Source organism: Semicossyphus pulcher, unplaced genomic scaffold (genome assembly GCF_022749685.1).
Source record: "Semicossyphus pulcher isolate SPU_LCO1_2020_fin unplaced genomic scaffold, fSemPul1.0.p SCAF_5, whole genome shotgun sequence".
NCBI classification, from domain to species: domain Eukaryota; kingdom Metazoa; phylum Chordata; class Actinopteri; order Labriformes; family Labridae; genus Semicossyphus; species Semicossyphus pulcher.
The window spans coordinates 256,545-282,500 of NW_027211726.1; the positions used below are offsets into that span (position 1 = coordinate 256,545).

Genomic DNA, 25,956 nt, shown 5'->3' on the forward strand with positions numbered 1-25,956 from the left:
TTTTAATAATTATTTACTGATTGATTTAGTGAGTATTAAAATTTAATAACACTCTGCTGATTGACCAGTGTCCAGGTGACCCAGATGACCTAGGTCAGGTGTGTAACTGTGTCTCCATGGTTACCTGTCCAGGCTGCTGTACTGGCCGGCATCAGAGTGGGCTCGGCTCAGTTTGGAGCCTCTCAGCAGCCGCACGGCGTCCTCACGGTACAACGGGTACAGAGGATTACCGCTGGCAACCAGAGGTCAGAGGTCAGGGGGTCGGAGTTCAAAAGGTTTAGAGGGTCAGGGGTCAAACACAACAACTACCTGTGAGGAGGCGGTTGGCTCGGCGACCGTGACCTAATCCGGACCATGTCGGACCGAGAGCAGTGATTGGACATCATCACCTGCTCGGGCACTGAGAGGGTGGAGCTGTGGAAGTCCCGCCCATTTTGTCTGTAGTCTAAAAACACAGAGACAGGTGGGAATCAAACCATCAACCCAAAGTGTCTGACTCCGAGGTCAGAAAACATATCTTTATTATACATCATAGACAACATCGTAGAACACCGAAGAACTTCAAACTAAACAGAACACAAAGATCTATTTCTGTGCAGTGCATGATGGGATATGAAGTTCACCTGATATCACCCCAATGCCGTCTTCACAGTCATAATCTGAAAACTCACTGTCACTGATCCTCTGAGTCCCTGCAGAGAGAGAGACAGAGAGTGAGACAGAGAGTGAGACAGAGAGTGAGACAGAGAGACACGTCGAGACAGACAGAGAAGGGAAATACAGACAGAGAGAGAGACAGGATTTTAATCCTGTAAGCAGCTCTTCTTTAATCCTAATCTGACACTCAGCGTTCAGACTGAAACAACATGAACACTAAAGGAAGTCACTGCTTCTCTCTTCATTCAAACTGAAACGTTCCTGAGGACTACGTTACCCATCAACTACCTGCAGAACCTCTTCAGTAAGACTGAATCCTACCAAACTTTAAGATCTGTAAGAGAATCCTTGCATATGTATAATAAGCATCCGGCATTTGCCAAAAACCCCAAAATGGTTTTAGAAGGTTCTGTGAAGCTCTATAAAGAACCTCAGGGCAGAACAAAGAAACCTGGAAACTACAGCATTCCAACTCACCTGAACCTGACGTCACCTGACACCTGAGACTCATTCATTCAACCTTTATTTTCATCTCTCGTCTATTTTCATCATTCCTCATTTTAAGTTACATTATGAGAATATTTAAAACAAAGTACAGGTTTTATTCTAAATCCTCTTTGAGTGAAGAAGCATCATGTGAGAAAAATCCACACAACCACCCACACCGTCAGCTGTTTTTACCTGAGTTATAGTAAAGACCTTTGTCTGGCAAAGCATCATGGGAGAAAATTAAAAGAGATCAACAACAGAAGAGAAGAGGAATAAATTACAAACAAAGAAGATGATGAACTGAAAACAATCAAACATAAGAACTGGACTGTGTGTGTGCGTTTGTCTCACTCGGCAGCCTCCTGCTGCTCAGCGTCTCCTCCCCCTGCAGTGCTCTCCTCTGCAGGTAGGGGGAGGTGTTGGGCAGTGGCAGAGAGGTAACATCATGAAGCTGCAGTTTGTACCAGTGAGGCTGATCATCCAACAGAGCAGACTCCAGCTCTACGAGCATCTACACCATACAGGCAGACAGACAGGCAGGCAGAGAGACAGGGAGAGAGAAAGACAGGCAAGTGTTGTTGTTTTTAGCTAATTGTTTTAGTCCAAAGATAACCAAGAGACATTTTCAGCGGACTGTTCCTTTAATAAGCACCATTTGAAGCCTGGTTCTAAGTTCTCTGTGGGTTCTCCGTGTGTTCTCACCTCCCCCATGAACTGGCTCTCCTCCTCTCGGACTCTGGCCTGATCCCACACTGTCAGCTCCAACATCCGCTCCCTGAACTCCCGCCGATGGACCGGAGAGTACATGAAGGTCTGGTTCCACCGAGGTTCCACTGACTTCTTCACCGTCTTTGTTCTCCGCTTACTCTTATCACTGAGAGGAAAGGAGACAGAGTCTGATGAGGTAGCAGCTCAGGTGAGGTTCTGTATGTTCAACAGCAAAACCACGGGTAGCAGAAATGCAAACGAGACACTGAGAACCTTACCTTTAGTCATGTTGCATACACCCCCACCAACTAAAGGTGCTTTTCGACCAAAAGTTCCAGGAACTTTTAGTTCCAGAAACTTCTCCTCAAGGAACTACATGGTTCATGTGGCCCTTTGTTGTCAGCTTTTCCACAGCGACCTATAGTCCCGGGAAGATTATTCAAATCAGGCCAATGACGTATGAAGAAACGGTAAAGGTAACTGCACTACACCGCCAGGCCAGTAGGTGAAGGTTATGCACCTTTAAGCTGGTTTGCCAAGCACCATTATAACTCAAAGAATAAGAAGGTATCATCATTTGTGCGACACTACAGTCAGCCTGTTAGCAAGGAGGAGATTCAACTTCTGCTGTGTTTGATCGTGCTTTATTGCATTGCAAATGGATTGGGCACGGCGTGAGGTTGTGTGCCGACAGGAAGTAGGAGACGTGAGTTTTCTTTTCATAAAGTTACTGTCGCGGTGCAGATCACGTTGATTAAACTTAGATTTCAACACCATGAGAAACGGTTGATGACATATTGTATAAATAACACAGCAGCAGCCCACAGGTGTGTTTGTATTTATTTTATAAGGAAACGTGTCGCTTCACCTGAACTATCCTACTGTTTCGTCAGGGTGTCTTACGTTAAAGGGAGGATTTGTTATGTTAAAGAAAAATAGACTCAAAAGTCCCAAATAATAAGAAATATGATTGTTAAAAGTTTATATGGACATGAAAACACACTGCATTTATGTGGTATAATTTCCTGTATTTTTTAATATTGCAATATATATCGCAAAACAAACAAAAAGATATTGCTATTATGTACTGTATGTTTTTTTCCAAAACGAAACACACCGAGTTCCTGAAAAGGTTCCTAGTTCCTGGGGAAAGTTCCTGCTGTCGAAAAGCACCTTAAAACTCTGATTGGTGCTTCACTGACCTTCTGTCTGGCAGGAAGTAGATCTTGACGTAGGGGTTTCTTGGTCGGCCATCGTCTCGGACAGGAAGTTCTTTGGCTCCAAGAACTGTGACGATCAGCTGATGACCAACTTTGTCGTACCACAGCTTCACCTGTAGAGGTTTACATCAGCATGAAGGAGAGAACCCCACACAGCTGCAGAGGAACCCCAGAGAGCAATACAGGAAACATACAACCCACAGAGGAACCCAAGACAACAGGGAGAGAACCCTTTTACCCACTGAGCAGAAGCAACACCCAACACCAGAACATACGATACAATAAAGAATCTTGTAAATCAGTGGCAGAACTCTTATATAGATCTTGTATAGAACCTCCATACAGAGTAGTATGTACCATTTAGAGCATCAGCAAAACCCTACAGAACACAGAAACAACCTCATAGTGCACAAGACAAACCTCCTCAAACATGCAAAGCCCTGTAGAGCAGGGGCAGAACCTTCAAATACAGGATCCCCTTAGAACTTCAGACTAAATGGAAGAACAGAAGCTTAATCCTCCACAGGACTACCAGAACCACGTAGAACACAAGTTGAATCATTTGGAACAGTAGCTGAGATCCTGAATTAGAACCACAGAGAACAGAGGGGAACCAGCAGAACCCTGCATACAAACAAGGCTCTACCTCAGAATGCTACTGTACTACATTTTTTTGACAGCTTTTACCTAGTTATGTTACTGGTTACCTGGTGATCAGATGGTGGGCAGTGCTTTAAATTAAACAGCTGATTAGCTAGCGACTAGAACTACGGACAGAGAAAACAGAGATAGGAGGACTGACAGATGTCTCACTCCTCTCTACATATACAGTTACCTGAATTCTAGGCACCAGAGGACGCCTGTTCACAGTCTGAAACACACACACATCACCATGAAACCTGTTAACTGAGAGCTGATTGGCTGTGGGGTGCGCCATGCGGTGGTGCAGTGCATAATGGGTAAACTTACAGATACTTGTCCAGACAGAATGCTGGGGCTCATGGGAGACGTGACAGAGATTGATGGACCAACTTTCTGAGAGTCGAAGGAACTGGAACCTGAACACAGAATGTGGAGAACATAAATCAGGAATATTAGTGCTCACAGACACTTCTTTATTTACACTCTGGTTTTGTTCTTTTAATTATTCTTACTGTTGGTGGGGATGATTTGTTTGTTTTACAGTTTTAATGAACGGACAGATTGGCCAAAGACAAGTTTAAGTCTCTCTGTGGTTGTTTTAAGTCTGTGGTTTTTTTAAGTCTCTCTGTGGTTGTTTTGAGTCTGTGGTTGTTTTGAGTCTCTCTGTGGTTGTTTTAAGTCTCTCTTTGGTTGTTTTAAGTCTGTGGTTTTTTTAAGTCTCTCTGTGGTTGTTTTAAGTCTCTCTTTGGTTGTTTTAAGTCTCTCTTTGGTTGTTTTAAGTCTGTGGTTGTTTTGAGTCTCTCTGTGGTTGTTTTAAGTCTCTCTGTGGTTGTTTTAAGTCTCTCTTTGGTTGTTTTAAGTCTCTCTTTGGTTGTTTTGAGTCTGTGGTTGTTTTGAGTCTCTCTGTGGTTGTTTTAAGTCTCTCTGTGGTTGTTTTAAGTCTCTCTTTGGTTGTTTTAAGTCTGTGGTTGTTTTGAGTCTCTCTGTGGTTGTTTTAAGTCTGTGGTTGTTTTAAGTCTCTCTGTGGTTGTTTTAAGTCTCTCTTTGGTTGTTTTAAGTCTGTGGTTGTTTTGAGTCTGTGGTTGTTGTAAGTCTGTGGTTGTTTTAAGTCTCTCTGTGGTTGTTTTGAGTCTCTCTGTGGTTGTTTTAAGTCTGTGGTTGTTTTAAGTCTTTGGTTGTTTTAAGTGTCTCTGTGGTTGTTTTGAGTCTCGCTGTGGTTGTTTTAAGTCTGTGGTTGTTTTGAGTCTGTGGTTGTTTTGAGTCTCTCTTTGGTTGTTTTAAGTCTGTGGTTGTTTTGAGTCTGTGGTTGTTTTAAGTCTGTGGTTGTTTTAAGTCTCTCTGTGGTTGTTTTAAGTCTGTGGTTGTTTTGAGTTTGTGGTTGTTTTGAGTCTCTCTTTGGTTGTTTTAAGTCTCTCTGTGGTTGTTTTAAGTGTGTGGTTGTTTTAAGTCTCTCTGTGGTTGTTTTAAGTCTGTGGTTGTTTTGAGTCTCTCTTTGGTTGTTTTAAGTCTCTCTGTGGTTGTTTTAAGTGTGTGGTTGTTTTAAGTCTCTCTGTGGTTGTTTTAAGTCTGTGGTTGTTTTGAGTCTCTCTTTGGTTGTTTTAAGTCTCTCTGTGGTTGTTTTAAGTGTGTGGTTGTTTTAAGTCTCTCTTTGGTTGTTTTGAGTCTCTCTGTGATTCTTTTAAGTCGGTGGTTGTTTTGAGTCTCTCTGTGGTTGTTTTAAGTCTGTGGTTGTTTTAAGTCTGTGGTTGTTTTAAGTCTCTCTGTGGTTGTTTTGAGTCTGCGGTTATTTTAAGTCTGTGGTTGTTTTGAGTCTCCCTGTTGTTGTTTTGAGTCTCTCTGTGGTTGTTTTAAGTCTGTGGTTGTTTTGAGTCTCCCTGTTGTTGTTTTGAGTCTGTGGTTGTTTTGAGTCTCTCTGTGGTTGTTTTAAGTCTGTGGTTGTTTTGAGTCTCTCTGTGGTTGTTTTGAGTCAGTGGTTGTTTTGAGTCTGTGGTTGTTTTGAGTCTCTCTTTGGTTGTTTTGAGTCTCTCTGTGGTAGTTTTAAGTCTCTCTGTGGTTGTCTTAAGTCGGTGGTTGTTTTGAGTCTCTCTGTGGTTGTTTTAAGTCTGTGGTTGTTTTGAGTCTCGCTGTGGTTGTTTTAAGTCTGTGGTTGTTTTGAGTCTCTCTTTGGTTGTTTTGAGTCTCTCTGTGATTCTTTTAAGTCGGTGGTTGTTTTGAGTCTCTCTGTGGTTGTTTTAAGTCTCTCTGTGGTTGTTTTAAGTCTGTGGTTGTTTTAAGTCTCTCTGTGGTTGTTTTGAGTCTGCGGTTATTTTAAGTCTGTGGTTGTTTTGAGTCTCCCTGTTGTTGTTTTGAGTCTCTCTGTGGTTGTTTTAAGTCTTTGGTTGTTTTGAGTCTCCCTGTTGTTGTTTTGAGTCTGTGGTTGTTTTGAGTCTCTCTGTGGTTGTTATAAGTCTGTGGTTGTTTTGAGTCTCTCTGTGGTTGTTTTAAGTCTGTGGTTGTTGTTCTGGGTCTCTTTGTTGTTGTTTTGGGTCTCTTTGGGTCTCTTCGTGGTTGTTTTGGGTATCTTTGTGGTTGTTTTGGGTCTCTTTGGGTCTCTTTGTGGTTGTTTTGGGTCTCTTTGAGTCTCTTTGTGGTTGTTTTGTGTCTTTGTGGTTGTTTTGGGTCTCTTTGCGTCTCTTTGTGGTTGTTTTGGGTCTCTTTGAGTCTCTTTGTGGTTGTTTTGTGTCTTTGTTGTTGTTTTGGGTCTCTTTGGGTCTCTTTGTGGTTGTTTTGGGTCTCTTTGTGGTTGTTTTGTGTCTTTGTTGTTGTTTTGGGTCTCTTTGTTGTTGTTTTGGGTCTCTTTGGGTCTCTTTGTGGTTGTTTTGGGTCTCTTTGAGTCTCTTTGTGGTTGTTTTATGTCTTTGTGGTTGTTTTGGGTCTCTTTGCGTCTCTTTGTGGTTGTTTTGGGTCTCTTTGAGTCTCTTTGTGGTTGTTTTGTGTCTTTGTTGTTGTTTTGGGTCTCTTTGGGTCTCTTTGTGGTTGTTTTGGGTCTCTTTGTGGTTGTTTTGTGTCTTTGTTGTTGTTTTGGGTCTCTTTGTTGTTGTTTTGGGTCTCTTTGTGATTGTATAAACTTACTGGAGTCCAGAGCGATGAGCGTGCTGTCTGCAGCTCTGGAAACTTCCCTTTAAGAAAAAACAAAAATCACGAAGAAAAGTTTGTTAATGGAATGTTCTGTCAGAACAGGAACGTCCTCATGTTGTCAGGTGTGAATTTTGCAAAAACATGCATATTCAAAGCTTTTTTTTGACTGTGTTTTAAACAATATGAACAAAGAAGCATGGTTATTTCTGGGGCAGTATAATGTGTTAATATAACACCAGAAACTACACAATGATTTACTACAGATGAACCTTCACTCAGCATCTAATCTGAATAAACTTATTTTTGAACTGATTCAGGTTGTTGTGTTTTATTTCACTCTTAATTCAGTTTAGCTTCCATTTCATTGGCTGTCACTGTTCGTGACCTTTGACATCCTGTGACCTTTGACCCACCCGATTGGTCGGGACACTACCAGTTCCACCTGTGGTTCTGGTTTGGACTCCAGGATGATGTGGTATACTTCATTAAATGTGGCTCCCTGGAGAACCCGACCATTCCACTCCAGAACCTGATCACCTGAGAATGAGAGTTCCTGTGAGAACGTCTGCGTTCTAATGGGAACAGTACAGTATATGTGTGCAACAAGAAGAAAGAACTGCCTGTTACCTTAGCTTAGCACAAATGCTCTGTGTGTGTATTTACCTGGTCTCAGATGTCCCACAGTGTCAGCCAGACTTCCTCTTTTCACCTTAGTAATGAAGGCACAGAGACGACCTGACTCTGTCATCTTTCCCCCCACCACCTGAAACACACTGCCCATGAGCAAGGCAGTAATCTGCAGACAGACTGAGCATGTGCAAACAGAGGAAGAAGAAAAAAAGAGAACAACAAGAGGAGAAAGAAAAAAAACAAAAACAAGAAAGAACGAGAACAAATAGAAGAAGAAAAAGAACAAGAAAGAAGAAAAAGAAAAAGAACAACAGGAGAGAAAAAAAGAACAAATAGAACACAAACAAGCAGAACAACAACAACAACAACAATAAGAGGAAGAGGAGGGCGCCACCTTGAGTCCGAGCAGCGCTCCAGTGTCCGCAGGAATCGTCCCGTCCTTCATTCTCTTATTTAACAGAATTCGACCAATCAGACGCTCTCCATCCTTGGACGGTTGCCATGACACTGGATGCTGATAAACACATAATATGGTTTAAGGAAAAAAGACAACAAACAACAAACATTGAGTCCAGTCAGCTGATTGACCGTAAACAAACATGACAGGCAAGGGGCGGGGCTTAGTCCTACCATAGACAGGGCTGCAGGCTCGCTCTGCCAGGTACCATGATCCCACCACTGGCTGTCCATGTCTCCTAGCAACCAGAAACCCAGCAAAAGGTCAAAGGTCAAGAATTCATAAAAGCAGGCTTATTGTAAAAACTATTTACATTACTTCAAACTCAACAAAACAGAACATGTTGGAGTGAGAACATTGTTTCCAACAAGTTGAAAGTGTCCAAACAGAAATCAGGAGATTAAACCCTGAAGTCAGATCTACAGCTGGAACATTCAAACAGATCCTGACCGTCCGGTTTCCTGCAGAACTGGAACACATTTTTAGAACTGTGAAAGTCTGGTGAGCAAAACCAACAAAGGCTGAAGCACCTGCTGGTCTGACCTCGCTATGCAGGTAAACTGACAATCAGAGAGAACAGACACAAGACATGAAACGCTTAAATTCTAGAACATCAGTAGAAGCCAGTGAAAGAACCCTTTTAGGCAACAGGAGTCCATAACACACCTCAGAACCACAGGACAACCCGAAAGAACAGTAAAAACCTCTTAGCACAAAGGTTGTTCGGGGTGGGTGAGTCTATGCCTTCAGGGAGTCTCTGGTTCTTTAAGGGGGTTCTAGATCTTCAGGGCTTCTCTGGGTTTTTAGGGGGGGTCTGGACCTTTAGGATGTCTCTGGAACTTTAGGGGGGTCTGGACCTTTGGTAGGTCTCTGGACCTTCAGGGGGGCCTGGACCTTCAGAGGGGCTCTGACTTTTTAGGGGGCCTGGACCTTCAGGGGGTCTTTGGTTCTTAAAGGGGGGTCTGGACCTTCAGGGGGGCTTTGGTTCTTAAAGGGGGCCTGGACCTTCAGGGGGGCTTTGGTTCTTAAAGGGGGGCCTGGACCTTCAGGGGGGCTTTGGTTCTTAAAGGGGGGCCTGGGGTCTGGGGCCTGTAATGCGTCTGTACACAGGTGGGACTGTAAGCAGATACTTGGTACTCACAGGTCTGTCTGAAAGCCATGAAGAAGAGGAAGAAGGAGGAGGAGGCTTCAGGCGAGGAAGAGGAAGAGGAGGTGAATGAGCTGCACTCCCCTTCTCCTCACAGAGTCTGTGGGTGCTGTTTGCCCTGAGCTCTGCCTGCAGGCTGCAGAGCAGTTCATGCCTGTCTGTAATGAGATTAACGGAGTCTGAACACTGAGCCTGTTTTCCTCTCTCTCAGTGATCCCATATTAGCCTGAAGCTAAATCAATCAATCAAGCTAGCTTCCTCCTCACTGCAGACAGTTAGCCTGTTCTAAGCATGAGCTGTAGTCTAGCATGCTAGCACTGTGAAGCTCTGCGAACTGCATCTTGGTTGGTCAAACAGTCAACATGGCTGCTCGTAAAGATTTGCAGGTTTGATCTTGTTCCTCTTCCTCGTCGTGTCACCTGATCACAGCTACCAAAATCCTGCAGATAACCAGCAGTGTGTGGGGATACCCTATGGAAACCCAGCACTCTGCACGCACCTGTCAGACAGGTGTGCAGACATGTTGTCTGGTTGGTCAACAGTTGCCTCCTGTTGTCTCTGTTTCTATTCTTGTATCTCCACAGTGACTCCAGATAATCCACACTCTCTTCTTTTAATCCAATTGAACAGCAGAGACGCAGATTCTGCAGACCACAGTGGCACGATGTTCGGTTCTAATCTGGATCAGATAAACACACACATTCTCAAAGAGGTTCTCCAAGGTTCTCCAGGCCTGGACTGGTCAGATTTGAGGGTCTGTGAAGATTCTTCTGGTAAGTGTTTCTCTTCAGATGTGTTCAGGGTGGCAGCAGAAGAGACTCTGAGCTGCTCCGTCACTTCCAGCCCTAAGAGGAGGAGCCAAGAACCTGCTGAGCCAATCAGAGCTCATGACCTCTGACCAGGTGATTTCTGGTCCAATGACACACAGGCATCAGATTAACTCGTCAGCATGACATCTGATGTCCTAAGAGACAACCTGCAGCAATGCGTCAGGCAACTTTTACACATCCAGCAGCCTACACTGCAACAACAAAGACCATAGCGGGAGAACCCTGTGGAACAGTGAAGACTTACTGCAGAGAACCCTCAGACTACAAGAGGAGAACCCTGAGGAACAAAGAGGACTTATTGCAGATAACCCTAAGAACCCTGTGGAACATTGAGAACTTACTGCAAAGAACCCGCAGACCACAGGAGAAGAACCCTCAGGAACAATGAGGACTAAATGCAGAGAACCCCCAGAATACAGAAGAACCCAAAGACTGTATAAATAATGGACGTAGCCACCGTGACGTTACCCATTGGTTTTCTCGACTGCGTCAATGAAGACGAAAAACTGCCGCTGCTATGTTGGTGTCCTGGAGCCTGAAGTGACCATATTTGGATGAGAGGGTGGAGCTGCAGAGGAGCGAGGGGTTGAAAAACGCCAAGTTATCAAAGCTGTCTGGACCCCAAATATTTTTATTTATTGTTATTATTGTTTATTTATTTATTTGTTGGATTTAACATTTCTCTCTCTCTCTCTCTCTCTCTCTCTCTATCTCTGTCTCTCTCTCTCTCTTTGTCTCTCTCTCACTCTGTCTCTCTCTCTCTCTCTTTGTCTCTCCCTCCCCCTTTGTCTCTCTCTCTCTCTCTTTGTCTCTCTCTCTCTCTGTGTCTCTCTCTCTTTGTTCTTTGTCTCTCTCTCTCTCTCTTTGTCTTTGTTCTTTGTCTCTCTCTCTCTTTTGTCTCTCTCTCTCTGTCTTTGTTCTTTGTCTCTCTCTCTCTTTGTCTCTCTCTTTCTCTATGTCTCTCTCTCTCTGTCTCTCTCTCTCTCTTTGTTCTTTGTCTCTCTCTCTCTCTCTCTCTATCTCTGTCTCTCTCTCACTCTGTCTCTCTCTCTCTCTCTCTCTCTCTCTCTTTGTCTCTCTCTCTCTCTATCTCTGTCTCTCTCTCTCTCTTTGTCTCTCTCTCTCTCTTTGTCTCTCTCTCACTCTGTCTCTCTCTCTCTCTCTTTGTCTCTCCCTCTCCCTTTGTCTCTCTCTCTCTCTTTGTCTCTCTCTCTCTCTGTGTCTCTCTCTCTTTGTTCTTTGTCTCTCTCTCTCTCTCTTTGTCTTTGTTCTTTGTCTCTCTCTCTCTTTGTCTCTCTCTCTCTCTCTATGTCTCTCTCTCTCTGTCTCTCTCTCTCTCTTTGTTCTTTGTCTCTCTCTCTCTCTCTCTGTCTCTCTCTCTTTGTTCTTTGTCTCTCTCTCTCTCTCTCTCTCTCTCTGTCTCTCTCTCTTTCTCTCTTTGTTCTTTGTCTCTCTCTCTCTCTCTGTCTCTCTCTCTTTGTTCTTTGTCTCTCTCTCTCTCTCTTTTTGTTCTTTGTCTCTCTCTCTCTCTCTTTGTTCTTTGTCTCTCTCTCTCTCTTTCTCTCTCTTTGTTCTTTGTCTCTCTCTCTCTCTCTTTGTTCTTTCTCTCTCTCTCTCTCTCTCTCTCTTTGTCTCTCTGTCTCTCCACAGCACCGCGCTCTGCAGCACAGCTCTACTGTGGACACGTTCAGGTTCCTGGGATCCTCCCACACAGACACCATCAGGAAAGAGGCCCAGCAGAGGATGTTCTTCCTGAGACAGCTCAGGAAGTTCAGCCTGCCTCAGGAGCTGCTGATCATGTTCACCTCCGCCATCATACGTTCTCTGCACGTCCATCGCTGTTTGGTCTGGATCTGCCACCGAACAGGACGAGAAAACAGACTGCAGCGGGCAATCAGCTCTGCAGAGAGAATCATTGGAACCAACCTGCCCTCCATCCAGGACTTATGGTGCGTTCCATTTACCTCGGAACTCAGAATTCGGAACTTGGAATGACGCCACACCCAAGTTGACCGCGTTCCAGTAAGTCGGAAAACCAAGTTGGACACCTCCAGTAAAACAGTTGTTGTGCTTGCTCTCTTGGAATACAGACAACTACAGAACAAACAAGAGGTCCACAACACGTCCACAGATAGAGGTTGGACAGTACTGTGAGTACGACTCACAAATGAGACAGCTAATAAACAGTCAATACTACAGCTTTCTTTTACTGTTGATGCACGGAGATATGAGGCCGGGGTTGGTGAGGTTCCTACAACTTTTCCAGTTGGAAATCCAACCTCAGGGGGCGTTCCAGTTGAAATTTCCGACTTGTGACTACAAACAGAATGCACCATTATACCGGTCCAGGGTCAGGAAGCAGGCAGGTAACATCACTGCAGACCCCTCACACCCCGGTCACTAACTGTTGAACTTCTCCCCTCCCGTTGGCGGTACTAAACACTGTACTAGGGCTGGGCGGTATGGCCCCATATTATTTCAGCATCCTTTGCACTCCTCATCAGTGTACTATTCATCGAGGCCTGGAAGACTCAGCACTAGACCACCTGACCCCAGGCTGGGGATGTGGCTGTTTGAGGAGCCGCTCTTTGGGAATGATTTCCTGTCTGACACCACCTTCTCTTCAGTCACCATAAAAAGTGAATTCATTGAGGCAGGAAAAGTGAAGCTGGGCCACCTTGCTAGGATGAACATTGAGGGACTGGCTGAAGTGACAAACGGTCAACCCGAGTGCTGAGGAGCCTGGTGGATGAGGTGTGGCAGTCGCTGTCGGCTCCTCTCCGGGATTTTGCTCAGAACCAAGATGTGGTTAACCGGTGGAGTGAGGGACAGGAGTACGTCTTTCCTTCCCTGAGTGTGAGTCCTGCTGTGGGGGAGTGGAGTGGACTCCCTAAAGACTCCAGCATTGGGAACATTCAGCTCCTGTGGAGGGAAGCAGCTGTACTCCAGCTGTGTGAAGGTACTGAACCACCGCTCTCTTACAGGAGTCAGGGAGTCACGGTGGACCGAGGTTTTTGGCTCAGACTTTTCCCCTAAAGGCAGCTGGCGGGTCCTGTATAATCCTCCTGTTGAGAAACGGATGGCTGACATCCAGTGGAGGATCATACATGCAGCTATAGCCACAAACAAATACATAGCTCACCTTGACCCAAGCACTGGGGAGGGATGTCCGTTCTGCTCACTGACAGAGAGCTGACTTTAGAGCATGTAGTGGTGTCATGTCCCCGACTAGCTGGTCTTTTTAAGGTACTGCAGGAGTGGGTGGGGGGTTTAGGAGAAGTGTTCTCTATTTCTCTCTTTGTCTTTAGACCCAAATATTCTGTCAGGAAAAGGAAATCTCTTGTTCTTCTGAATTTTATTTTTGTGCCAAGTTGGCAATTTGGAAAAGTAGGAAGAACAAAATTGCAGGAGAAGGCGGGACTGACCCGGTCCGCTGTCTGAGGGGTTTGGTGGTAATAACCTGGAGGGGTTCAGGGCTGTGTGGGCTGTTGGGCAGGTACTGTGTTCGCTGGGGGAGAATGGCTGTCTGGTCTTACAGTTTTAGAATTATAAAGTTTTTTCAGTGTGTGTGTGTGTGCACATTTTAAGATGTTGTTTCTAAATTGAAATAGAAAATTATTTTTAGAATGTCTTCTTAAATAAAGTTGTTTTAAAAGTCAAAAAGTCAGTGTACTATTGACATATTAGTTTAATATTTCCTGTCTAAGACTTGTAGTTTTTAAGAAGTCAATTTCTTTGTATGAGTTCATACCTGGCCAATAAAGCTGATTCTGATTATCTCATCCTGCTAAAATGTTGCTGTCACTTTAACTTGTCACTTACTCCTACTTGTATAACCTCATATTTCATTTTCACCTATTCTCATTGTCATACTGTTCTTACTTACTGGCTATTTTGTCTTTGTTCTGCTGAAACACAAACAACACCCAGATTTCCCCTCTGCGGATCAATGAAGGATTATCTTAACTCATTATAAGAACAAAGTATAACCTTACAGAACAATGACAGAACGGGCAGTAACAGAACAATGTTCCAAAGCAGTAGCTGAAATAACTGCAGAAAGGATTCAATATGATAACCACCACAGAACACTGACAGAACCCTCATCAACCACAGGGGAACCCTTAAAACCAGAAGAAAGACCTAATGGAAGAAAGGCTGTCAGAACCGAACACAGACAGAAGAGCAGAGAACCCCACAGAGAACGGCTGTGAGCCTGCAGAGCAGCAAATCTGTGGGTGTGTTTGGTTCTCTGAGTGTTCTAGTTGGAACCCTCTGGTGTCGTTAATAGGAAGTGCAGGGGAACCTGCTCGCTATGCAGGTGAACACAGAGTTTGGCTAGAAGAAGATTAGGATGCTAAGCTAATTAGAGAGAGAGAACACAAACTAATGCTGTGTCCGAAACCACATACTAACGTCCTGCCTACTACAGACTCAAACAGTATGTACTGCATACTGCCTACTAACCTGACTGTTAGGATGCCTGTGGCATCATACTCAGAGCCGTCTTCTCCGTATCACGTGACTTAATCGTTTACGTGTGTCCGCTCTGATCTCCGGTCCATCTCCGCCATAGTAGAAGCTGAATAGCTGCAATGCATTTTGGGGCTGTTGAGTACAACCAGTGAGCTCCCGTCTCATACTCAAACATCCGGGCCGATCTAGTATACATCCGGGCATTTTTCACATACACAAAATTGCATACTATGAGATCGGAACGCACGACAATTTTACGTCACGGTCAGTATGATTAGTATGATTAGTATGATAGTATGCGGTTTTGGACACACTGTAAGTTTCTCAGTGAGTGAGTGTGCTTTCTCTCAAACACTCTGGAGAACACTAACTGTGTTCCGGCTGCACACTGTGTGGATTTTGTAGCATGTCTGCATGTTCACTTGATTAGCAGGAACACACACAGGATCACACAGAACCTTAGAGTTAAGAAACTTCTCTTTGTAAGGTGCCTCCTAGCCTAATTTGTTTAGCCATTAGCATGTAGCTGTCTAGCATTGCATAGACAGCTGTTAGTATGCAGCCCTTAAGCCTCATATGTTTAGCCATTAGCATGTACACAGCTGTTAGCTTGAAGCCTCCAAATTTTATGAAGCTAGCAATTAGCATGTAGCCACTCACTGTCAGGCTCGTCGCAGCTGGGGTACTCTGGCGTGGTCATTAGTTCCTCCTCTGAGCTGCTGAAGCTACCAATCATGTACATCCTCCCCCTCCCCCCCATCAGTGCTGCGCTCTCAGGATCCGGGTGGTGCCGAGGTAACGGGCTGTGGTGGGGTGATGTCGGACTGATGTGATTGGCTGACCGGTCCACAGACAAAGACCTCTGACCACCAGGTCTGACCAATCCCTGAAGCCGATTCTGATGGACAGCTGAGAGAAAAACAACAAGTAAGATTCAATGTCCAAAAGCAAGGTGCACCGACAGGTCAATGGTTCTACTCTGTGATGAGGCAAGGCACCGACAGGTCGATGGTTCTACTCTGTGATGAGGCAAGGCACCGACAGGTCGATGGTTCTATTCTGTGATGAAGCAAGGCACCGACAGGTCCATGGTTCTACTCTGCGATGAGGCAAGGCACTAACACTCTGTGATGAGGCAAGGCACTAACAGGTCGATGGTTCTACTCTGTGATGAAGCAAGGCACCGACAGGTCCATGGTTCTACTCTGCGATGAGGCTAGGCACTAACAGGTCGATGGTTCTACTCTGTGATGAAGCAAGGCACCGACAGGTCCATGGTTCTACTCTGCGATGAGGCTAGGCACTAACAGGTCGATGGTTCTACTCTGTGATGAGGCAAGGCACCGACAGGTCGATGGTTCTACTCTGCGATGAGGCTAGGCACCGACAGGTCGATGGTTCTACTCTGTGATGAGGCAAGGCACCGACAGGTCGATGGTTCTACTCTGTGATGAAGCAAGGCACCGACAGGTCCATGGTTCTACTCTGTGATGAGGCAAGGCACTAACAGGTTGATGGTTCTACTCTGTGATGAGGCAAGGCACTAACAGGTTGATGGTTCTACTCTGTGATGAGGCTAGGCACTAACAGGTCGATGGTTCTACTCTGTGATGAGGCAAGGCACTAACAGGTTGATGGTTCTACTCTGTGATGAGGCTAGGCACTAACAGGTCGATGGTTCTACTCTGTGATGAGACTAGGCACTAACAGGTCGATGGTTCTACTCTGTGATGAGGCAAGGCACTAACAGGTTGATGGTTCTACTCTGTGATGAGGCTAGCCACTAACAGGTCGATGGTTCTACTCTGTGATGAGGCAAGGCACTGACAGGTCGATGGTTCTACTCTGCGATGAGGCAAGGCACCGACAGGTCGATGGTTCTACTCTGTGATGAGGCAAGGCACTAACAGGTCGATGGATCTACTCTGTGATGAGGCAAGGCACTGACAGGTCGATGGTTCTACTCTGTGATGAGGCAAGGCACCGACAGGTCGATGGTTCTACTCTGTGATGAGGCAAGGCACCGACAGGTCGATGGTTCTACTCTGTGATGAGGCAAGGCACCGACAGGTCGATGGTTCTACTCTGTGATGAGGCAAGGCACTGACAGGTTGATGGTTCTACTCTGTGATGAGGCTAGGCACTAACAGGTCGATGGTTCTACTCTGTGATGAGGCAAGGCACCGACAGGTTGATGGTTCTACTCTGCGATGAGGCAAGGCACTAACAGGTCAATGGTTCTATTTCTACCTGTAGATCTCAGGGTGTAGGGTTGGGGCTCGGTGGTTGCCAGGGAGGCGTCACTGTGGCGCCGTTGGTGGCGGACCCTCCCGACGTGAGCTAACATCTTCATGGTCTCCTCGCTCTGCTGCGGCTTCACCGGATATCGAGCAAGGTTTGGGTCGCTACGGTAACGTGTCTGAAACTCCTCCTCCTGCCGTCTGCGGTCGCACTCGTCCTGAAGCTCCAGAGGGTCCTAAACCAAGAGGAGAGGAGATCATTACAGTCTACTAAAGATAAGAAATAGAATAAATACAATTAACATTAAAAATGCTAGCTAAACTGTACATTGTATTTTTATCTTTAATTTAAATGTTTTACGTTTAATTGACATAAATACATAAATAACTGAATACAAATAAACTTTACTTGTCCTGTCACACTCACCTGTGAATGCCAGCAGCCACGCTCATCCCTGATTGGTCGCCCCTGGCCTCGCAGCTCCTCTGTCCTGTCACTATGGCAGCTGTACGGTGAGCGAGTGCAGCGCCCCAGACTGCGGTCAGAGGGCGAGCCAGGCATCCTGCCCCACCCACCATCGTTATACGACACCAGGGGGCTCGGCTTCCTGCCAATCACAGATAACGAACCAATCAGAGAGGAGGGTTATTCGATGGTGTTAGGTGTTGTGAGTATGAGTGTGTTGCTTAGCTTAGCATAAAGACAGGAAACAGTCAACCTGGCTCTGTTTATATGGAACCAGATCCCCCAGTAGAGATAACGAATAATAATCCCAACAGAAACTAAAACATGACATCATAGGAACGTTATAAATAACAGGTTTAAACAAGCTGAATTTTAAGTTTAGTGAAACAAAAGGAGCTGACGAGGATTAAACCTGCAGCTGCTGCTTGTTAATCCAACACAGTCTTTACTCACCATGTACACACAGTTCTCCTTATGCAGAATCATGTGTATTATTATGTTATTGTTTAATTACTTTATTTAATCTATAATTAAACATTTTAATGAATGACATGACATTTTGTTTGTCATTTAACCCTAACCCAAGTAACTGCAGCTGTCAAATTAACACAGTGAAGTACAAATTTAAATAGAAGCTACCATAAATACTCAAGTAAAAGTATAAGTACTTCAGATTATCAATTAATATTTTAACAAAAAGTAAAGTTTTGAATCAAAGTGTGAAACAAAGAAATAAGACTTTCTTACAGTTGGTCTGTCGGCTGTCGGACATTTGAAGGTTTACACACACACACACACGAACACACATACGCACACACAGTTAGCTGGCTTATAAAAGGAATCTGGAACACAACTGAAGCCACGCCCACTCTGCATCAAGCCCCTCCCCCTATGTATTTCATATTTTTTTAACTCTGCCCACACAGAAAAATCATCACTGCCTCTTACTGTGTGTCATTAGCATGTGGTCTGTTAGCCTGGTGTGTTAGCCTTTGTGCTGTTAGCTACTGTTAGCCAGTATTTGTTTGGCTGTCTGTTGTCAGCTGCTGTGTCTTTTTGTAGCGTGTCTCTGTTAGCTTCTGTGTATTCGCCTGCGTATTGTCAGCTTGTGTAAGCCTCTGTGTTGTTTGCTTGTGTGTGAGTGTGCTGCTGTATTTAGCAGCAACAGTAAACCTCTGAGCTGCAGGATTATTAATCTGTTAATCTGGTTACAGCGATGGGGGGGGGGGGGGGGGTACATTCAAACTAATTAAGACCCAGTCTTTAAAGGTGCAGTCTGAGTTCATATATATATATATATATAAATACAAATATTCACATACATGCACATTCAAACCTCTCCAGAAAGCAGGAGCGTGACTGGTTTTCAATCAATGTACATGTATATATACATTTATTTATCTGGGTGCTACTGACCGCTCAGAGGCTCCGTTGCTCAGAGGCCTCGTGGCCCCTGGAGGTCCTTGAGTTGGTGGGTAGGGAACCCCTTGTGAGCTGTAAAACTCCCCCGACTGAGTGAGAATCTCCTGCTTCTTCCTGCAGACGTTACACACCCACATCACCTGCAAAACACACACACACACACACACACACACGCACAGAGACACAGACAGAGGTGATTATTGATAACATTGTTGTATCAAACATTCAGTATACACTGAGATGTGTAACAGGTGTAACCGATTTACAGGTGTAACTGGTTCACAGGTGTAACTGGCTCACAGGTGTAACTGGTTCACAGGTGTAACTGGCTCACAGGTGTAACTGGTTCACAGGTGTAACTGGTTCACAGGTATAACTGGCTCACAGGTGTAACTGGCTCACAGGTGTAACTGGTTCACAGGTGTAACTGGCTCACAGGTGCAACTGGTTCACAGGTGTAACTGGTTTACTGGTGTAACTGGTTCACAGGTGTAACTGGTTCACAGGTGTAACTGGTTTACTGGTGTAACTGGTTCACAGGTGTAACTGGTTCACAGGTGTAACTGGCTCACAGGTGTAACTGGCTCACAGGTGTATCTGGTTCACAGGTGTAACTGGCTCACAGGTGTAACTGGCTCACAGGTGTAACTGGTTCACAGGTGTAACTGGCTCACAGGTGTAACTGGCTCACAGGTGTATCTGGTTCACAGGTGTAACTGGCTCACAGGTGTAACTGGTTCACAGGTGCAACTGGCTCACAGGTGCAACTGGTTCACAGGTGTAACTGGTTCACAGGTGTAACTGGATCACAGGTGTAACTGGCTCACAGGTGCAACTGGTTCACAGGTGTAACTGGCTCACAGGTGTAACTGGTTCACAGGTGTAACTGGTTCACAGGTGTAACTGGCTCACAGGTGTATCTGGTTCACAGGTGTAACTGGTTCACAGGTGTAACTGGTTCACAGGTGTAACTGGTTCACAGGTGTAACTGGTTTACTGGTGTAACTGGTTCACAGGTGTAACTGGTTCACAGGTGTAACTGGCTCACAGGTGTATCTGGTTCACAGGTGTAACTGGTTCACAGGTGTAACTGGCTCACAGGTGTAACTGGCTCACAGGTGTATCTGGTTCACAGGTGTAACTGGCTCACAGGTGTAACTGGCTCACAGGTGTAACTGGTTCACAGGTGCAACTGGCTCACAGGTGCAACTGGTTCACAGGTGTAACTGGTTCACAGGTGTAACTGGCTCACAGGTGTAACTGGCTCACAGGTGCAACTGGTTCACAGGTGTAACTGGCTCACAGGTGTAACTGGCTCACAGGTGCAACTGGCTCACAGGTGTAACTGGTTCACAGGTGCAACTGGATCACAGGTGTAACTGGTTCACAGGTGTAACTGGCTCACAGGTGTAACTGTTTCACAGGTGTAACTGGCTCACAGGTGTAACTCGTTCACACCTTTAACAGTTTCACACGTCTCAGTTTGTGTTATTAGGTGGAACTAGCTCGCTGTTATGTTCTCGACTGTCTCCTAAAACTTTCAGTGGCCGCAGCCTCCGGTCACATGGACGAGTTTGTCATTCCTCAAACTCGATCTGTCTTTGGTGAAAGTGCTTTTAATGTGTTTGCTCCCTCATTTTGGTCTGAGCGACAGTGTCACCTCAAAATGGAGAAATGAATTAGCGTGGAAGACGATAACAGCTGAATGAAGGAGCATTTGATCAGTGAATGCACCTGTGCTGGTGCTGAATGCTGTTCAGCTATTGGTAGATGAATTTCTCGCCTGTCTTAGTCAGCTGTCTGTTCAGTACTTGAAACTTTTATGTTGCTGTTTTCGTCTGTTTGTTTTTATGAAACCGGGACTCCCCTCAATGGGATTACCCCCCCCCCCCACCCCCCAAACACACAAACTGACCTTATTGGCTCTCAGAGGGACACGCCCCCCACAGCGGGCACAGAAGCGGCTCTGACAGTAGCAGCAGGCACGTCCGCAGCCGTCGGCAAACTTTGTCTTACGACAGATACCACAGGTAGGAGAATCCGCCTTCACTGTCTGGGTCACCTGAGGCTCCTCCCCCAACTTCCTCACCTGGTCCTTGTACAGCTCAAACTGCTGATGTAACCTCCTGGGGTGGGGGGGGGCAGATAATGTGGTTACACACAGGCCGTGTACCACTGAGGCTAGTTTTTGTAGCATTGTTAGCTTGTCTACTTGTTCTGTAAGGTAAACATTAAAGAAGATGGCCGACATTGTGGCTTAAACAGAAGAGACTGACTCAGGGAAGCTCGTGGATCTTACCTGAAGACTGAATGTTTGACTGATTCATAATGTGATTGGTTTTCAGTGTAGATGTATTCTGCTAGAGACCAAGTCAAGTCACATTTATTTCTACAGCACATTTAAAACAGCGTGAGCTGACCAAAGTGCTAACGGAAGGTTTAATAACCAGAGAACAAAGAAACTGCTAACAGGGGTAGCTAACGAGAGCCACTTACATGAGCAGCTAACAGGAGCTGCTAACAGAGGCCACTAACTGGAGCCGCTAACTGGAGCTGCGAACCAGAGCTGCTAACTGGAGCCGCTAACAGAAGTCGCCAACAGGAGCCGTTAACAAGAGCCGCTAACAGGAGCCGTTAACAAGAGCCACTTACAGGAGCCGCTAACGAGAGCCGCTAACAGGAGCTGCTAACAGGAGCTGCTAATGAGAGCCTTTAACTGGAGCCCGGAGTTAACGAGAGACGCTAACAACAGTGTGTCCTTTTGAACACATGGGAATTGTAGTTCAGAATCTTACACATAGATTGTCCCTCATAAGGAAGTGACATCACAAAATAACAAAATGATAAAAATAAAACTGATGATGATGATAATAATAAAATATATAATAATAATAATAATAATAATAAATATATATCATAATAATATAATAATGTTGCATCGATGTCTTGCTCTTGCTTTTACTCACGTCTGTGACTGGTCGTCAGATGGACTTTTAACCTGCAGAACCTCAGACACGTTGGCGGTCACATTATTGACCAACTGACTGAACCCCAAGAACGGATTCCACCTGTCCAGGTAACACAGACAGTCAGCTGACAGGAAGTACACTCACTCTGGGGAGGTGTGGGAAGCAGGAAGTACTTTGACTGAGATAACAGAAAAAAAGGGGGGGCCAGGACAGGTGTGCTCTGGGAGATGTAGTTTTGACTAAGGTACTTACGAGGTTGACGGCGGGTCAGACTTTTCCTGATCCCTGAGGTCACGTGTTCACAAAGGTGAAGATGATGATGAAAATGATGATGAAGAAATAAATAATAAAAATGGTGTCAGAACAGAAAAAAAATTAAAACCGAATAATCAAATATATATATAAAAAAATAGGTTGTGAAATCCAGGTCAGAGCAGGTGTAGCTCCGCCCACTGCTTCACTTTGAAGAACCCTGTGTTTAAGGGACTAAAGGGGCCATTGCTCAGAGACACTGATTGCTGAAACATTCACATGACCACAAAATAAATCAATCATCAAAATGAAAGTGACGCATAATCAGGGGCGTGGCCTCTTTGAGTGACAGGTGGGAGCTGCTAGCTCTCTGCTTGGTGTCACCTCAGCTAATTCAGTTATTGACACCCGTGCATGTGAGTCAGGACGGTTGTTTTCCCCACAGAGAAGTGTAAGAGCAGCAGGTCGCTACGTTCCACAAAGTCAAGCTGGATAAACGACTCCGAGATACAATCTGTTTCTGTTGGAAACATGGTGGTTAGCTAGCTCATTAGCAGCTAATAAATTTACCATGGGCACACAGTATTTAGCTTTAATTACTTAGCGGTTGCTCCGGCTCCAACCTCTCTTCCAAATATGGTCACTTCTGGGAAACCAACACAGAGCTGTCATGGTGTAGGAGGAGGAGCTCAGCTAAAACAACTGGAACCGTTTCTGCACTCAGCCCTGAACGGCAGCTAAATGGGATGCAGCCTTCCCCCTTCAACATGACATGACTTCCTGTCCTGCTGGATGTAGCCTTTAAAATTTTTAAACATGAGAGCTCTGGGGGTTATAAGCTCAGAACCCAGTGAAGGTCCGAGGTCACCTTCCTCTTATGTCATATAACGTCACTGGGAACAACTATGACGTCATTTTACTTTGAATCACTTATCTGTCTCTGTGCTGCAGCTCAGGTGGGTTTTATTTTGTCTGAACAAAACAAACCGATCAACACAGAGGCTGATCAGCAGGAGTCAGCCCCCCCTCTTACTTCAGCATGCTCTGCTCCTTCTCCTCCTCCTTCTTCTGTCTCTGCATCACTAACAGGATGATGCTTCGCTCCTCCTCCGTCAGGTGGCTGAGGTCCGGACCGGGACCGGACCCAGCGGGCGGGACCGACATCATGAGAGCTGCTGACAGAGACCGAAGTCAGTTTACCACGACCACGTGAACGTTCAGAGTGTCATAACAATAATAATAATACTAATAATAATAATACTGCACACAGAGCCGCGGGAGATTCCGCGGCACGGTGTGCAGCTCTGTGGCCGCGCTGAAGCCTCTAGCAGCGGACACACCAAGTCAGAGAGCCGCTGAGTCTGTGGCCATCCGCACCTCCATACCTGAGCCTGTTTGCCCATCCATCCATCCATCCTTTCCTGCCTCCATCCATCCATCTATCCATCCCTCTCTCCCTCCCTCCCTCACCGACCGGCGCAGCGGCGTCCTCTCCTCACTCCGCGGTCATGTCGCCTCCCCCGGGGTATAGCGGCGGCTCCGGTCGGCTCTCCGTCCCGGCAACGGCTCTCATTCTCGGCTCCTCCGGGAGCACCGGTCCTCCTCCTCTGCCTGCTGGTGTCGCGGAGTCCCGCTGCGGTTCTTCGGATTTTCAGTAATAAATAATGGACGCAGCAGAGGAGGAGGAGGAAATCGTTGAAGCCTCCATAGGCTGAGGAGGCGGGGGCGGGGCTACGCTTTGACGGCGTTGCGTACAGCAAAGATCAGCTGGTGTCACTGCTGGGGGGGGGGGGGTCTAAACATAGAGCTATGGTCAAAGATAGAAATACACACAGATCAGACAGTGGTAGTATTAGTAGTTCGCAGTAATCAGTCAATAATCAATCGTAAATAAGTAAAACAAAAGTGATCTCATCAAATATCAATTTACAGAAACAAAATATTTTACTACAACTTGTTTGTGACGTCATGATGACTTGATTATTTAATGCTTTTAACGGTTTCCATTTGTTATGAGCTGATTGTTGCAATATACTTTTCTCAGAGGGAAGGTTTTAGTGGTGGGACCAGGGTAACAGCAATGTAGGCACCTGGGGGGTACACTGCCAAGCAGGATCAGGTGTTATCCAGGTAACTTCAGAGTTAACTCCGAGTTTTCAGTACTACGAAGGTGGTTCACGTCTTACCGGGGGAGATCACCATGGTAACTTATGCTGAACACCTGACCTGTGCTGGAGCAGGTTATGTCTGAGATAAGGGGTTCAACAGACACAGGATCTCTTCTCCAGGGGTCCGTTTCACAAAGCGGGTTTAGTGAAAACCCCGAGTTTGTTAACCCTGAAACGAGGGAAACCTCGGGTTTGCCGTTTCAGAAAGAGAGGTAACTTTAACTCTGAGTTGGTTACTATGGTAACTGAGTCTGTGAACCTCACCTGGTCGCGAGCAGGTTTTCTTCAGGACACTGAGTTTCGCTCTGTCTCCTCCCTCTAGAATATAAAACCCTCATTCGACTTCCTCATTCATTCAGCCCGTCTCACGTGTGTTTGAGCGGTTACCGAATTAAAAGAAGAAACTAACATAATTCAGTTTAATCAACATGAATTATAATGTATGTGAAGTCAGCATCATGTTAGGGATAAAGCTGATGCACATTAAAACAGCCACTGAATGATATTTAATCTGTTAGGGTTATTTAAAATATGATTGAAGTGCTTCCATTGTAGCTTCCGGTCGTGATTAAGTATTAAATAAACAGACCAGTTCAAACTGACGCGTTCACTCGAGCTGCTTCTCTCTCTTTTGCAGCTGCAGCCGTGTTACTTTATGTTTCTAAAAACATGCTCGTTCCCTAACACAAACGTTCTCAGACAGAAACGTTCTCCAACACAAACATTCTCTGTTCCCTAACACAAATGTTCTCTAACACAAACGTTCCCTAACACAAACGTTCTCCAACACAAACATTCTCTGTTCCCTAACACAAATGTTCTCTAACACAAACGTTCTCGAACACAAACATTCTTCGTTCCCTAACACAAATGTTCTCTAACACAAACGTACCCTAACACAAAAGTTCTGCAACACAAACATTCTCCGTTCCCTAACACAAATGTTCTCTAACACAAACGTTCCCTAACACAAACGTTCTCAGACACAAACATTCTCCAACACAAACGTTCCCTAACACAAACATTCTCCAACACAAACGTTCCCTAACCCAAACATTCTCCAACACAAATGTTCCCTAACACAAATGTTCTCCAACACAAATGATCCCTAACACAAATGTTCTCAGACAGGAACATTCTCCAACACAAACGTTCTCCAACACAAACGTTCCCTAACCCAAACATTCTCCAACACAAATGTTCCCTAACACACTTTCTCTAACACAAACGTTCCCTAACCCAAACATTCTCCAACACAAACGTTCCCTAACACAAACGTTCTCAGACAGGAACGTTCTCCAACACAAACGTTCTCCAACACAAATGTTCCCTAACCCAAACATTCTCCAACACAAATATTCCCTAACACACTTTCTCTAACACAAACGTTCCCTAACCCAAACATTCTCCAACACAAAAGTTCTCCAACACAAATGTTCCCTAACACACTTTCTCTAACACAAACGTTCCCTAACCCAAACATTCTCCAACACAAACGTTCCCTAACACAAACGTTCTCCAACACAAACATTCTCCGTTCCCTAACACAAATGTTCTCTAACACAAACGTTCCCTAACACAAACGTTCTCCAACACAAACATTCTCCGTTCCCTAACACAAATGTTCTCTAACACAAACGTTCCCTAACACAAACGTTCTCAGACACAAACATTCTCCAACACAAACGTTCCCTAACACAAACATTCTCCAACACAAACGTTCCCTAACACAAACGTTCTCAGACAGAAACGTTCTCCAACACAAACGTTCCCTAACCCAAACATTCTCCAACACAAACGTTCCCTAACACAAAAGTTCTCCAACACAAATGTTCCCTAACACACTTTCTCTAACACAAACGTTCCCTAACACAAACGTTCTCCAACACAAACATTCTCCGTTCCCTAACACAAATGTTCTCTAACACAAACGTTCCCTAACACAAACGTTCTCAGACACAAACATTCTCCAACACAAACGTTCCCTAACCCAAACATTCTCCAACACAAACGTTCCCTAACACAAACGTTCTCCAACACAAATGTTCCCTAACACACTTTCTCTA

At 45.2% G+C, this 25,956-nt stretch overlaps 1 protein-coding gene across 11 annotated transcripts in view; it reads right to left on the reverse strand.

The window, feature by feature from the left end:
- LOC138608528 (regulating synaptic membrane exocytosis protein 2-like) overlaps positions 1–23,418 on the reverse strand; it is a 42,049-nt gene extending 18,631 nt beyond the window's left edge. For 4 of the 11 annotated variants that reach the window (XM_069681141.1, XM_069681138.1, XM_069681140.1 and 1 more), the window contains exons 1-20: positions 23,193–23,418; positions 22,756–22,894; positions 20,417–20,627; positions 18,496–18,641; positions 17,041–17,221; positions 16,624–16,849; positions 15,034–15,282; positions 8,094–8,158; positions 7,858–7,977; positions 7,497–7,596; positions 7,247–7,370; positions 6,828–6,874; positions 4,044–4,132; positions 3,910–3,945; positions 3,057–3,187; positions 1,849–2,020; positions 1,498–1,657; positions 1,339–1,362; positions 624–692; positions 310–445 (exon numbers count right to left, since the gene is read on the reverse strand). In XM_069681141.1, coding sequence (XP_069537242.1) covers positions 310–445; positions 624–692; positions 1,339–1,362; positions 1,498–1,657; positions 1,849–2,020; positions 3,057–3,187; positions 3,910–3,945; positions 4,044–4,132; positions 6,828–6,874; positions 7,247–7,370; positions 7,497–7,596; positions 7,858–7,977; positions 8,094–8,158; positions 15,034–15,282; positions 16,624–16,849; positions 17,041–17,221; positions 18,496–18,641; positions 20,417–20,627; positions 22,756–22,889 — 2,420 coding nt within the window. In that variant the 5' untranslated portion in view covers positions 22,890–22,894; positions 23,193–23,418. Of the gene's footprint in view, positions 1–124; positions 233–309; positions 446–623; positions 693–1,338; positions 1,363–1,497; positions 1,658–1,848; positions 2,021–3,056; positions 3,188–3,909; positions 3,946–4,043; positions 4,133–6,827; positions 6,875–7,246; positions 7,371–7,496; positions 7,597–7,857; positions 7,978–8,093; positions 8,159–15,033; positions 15,283–16,623; positions 16,850–17,040; positions 17,222–18,495; positions 18,642–20,416; positions 20,628–22,755; positions 22,895–23,107; positions 23,154–23,192 lie in introns of those variants that run through there. The other 7 variants (XM_069681135.1, XM_069681137.1, XM_069681131.1 and 4 more) reach the window with 5 other exon arrangements.
- Between the last annotated feature and the right edge of the window lie 2,538 nt (positions 23,419–25,956).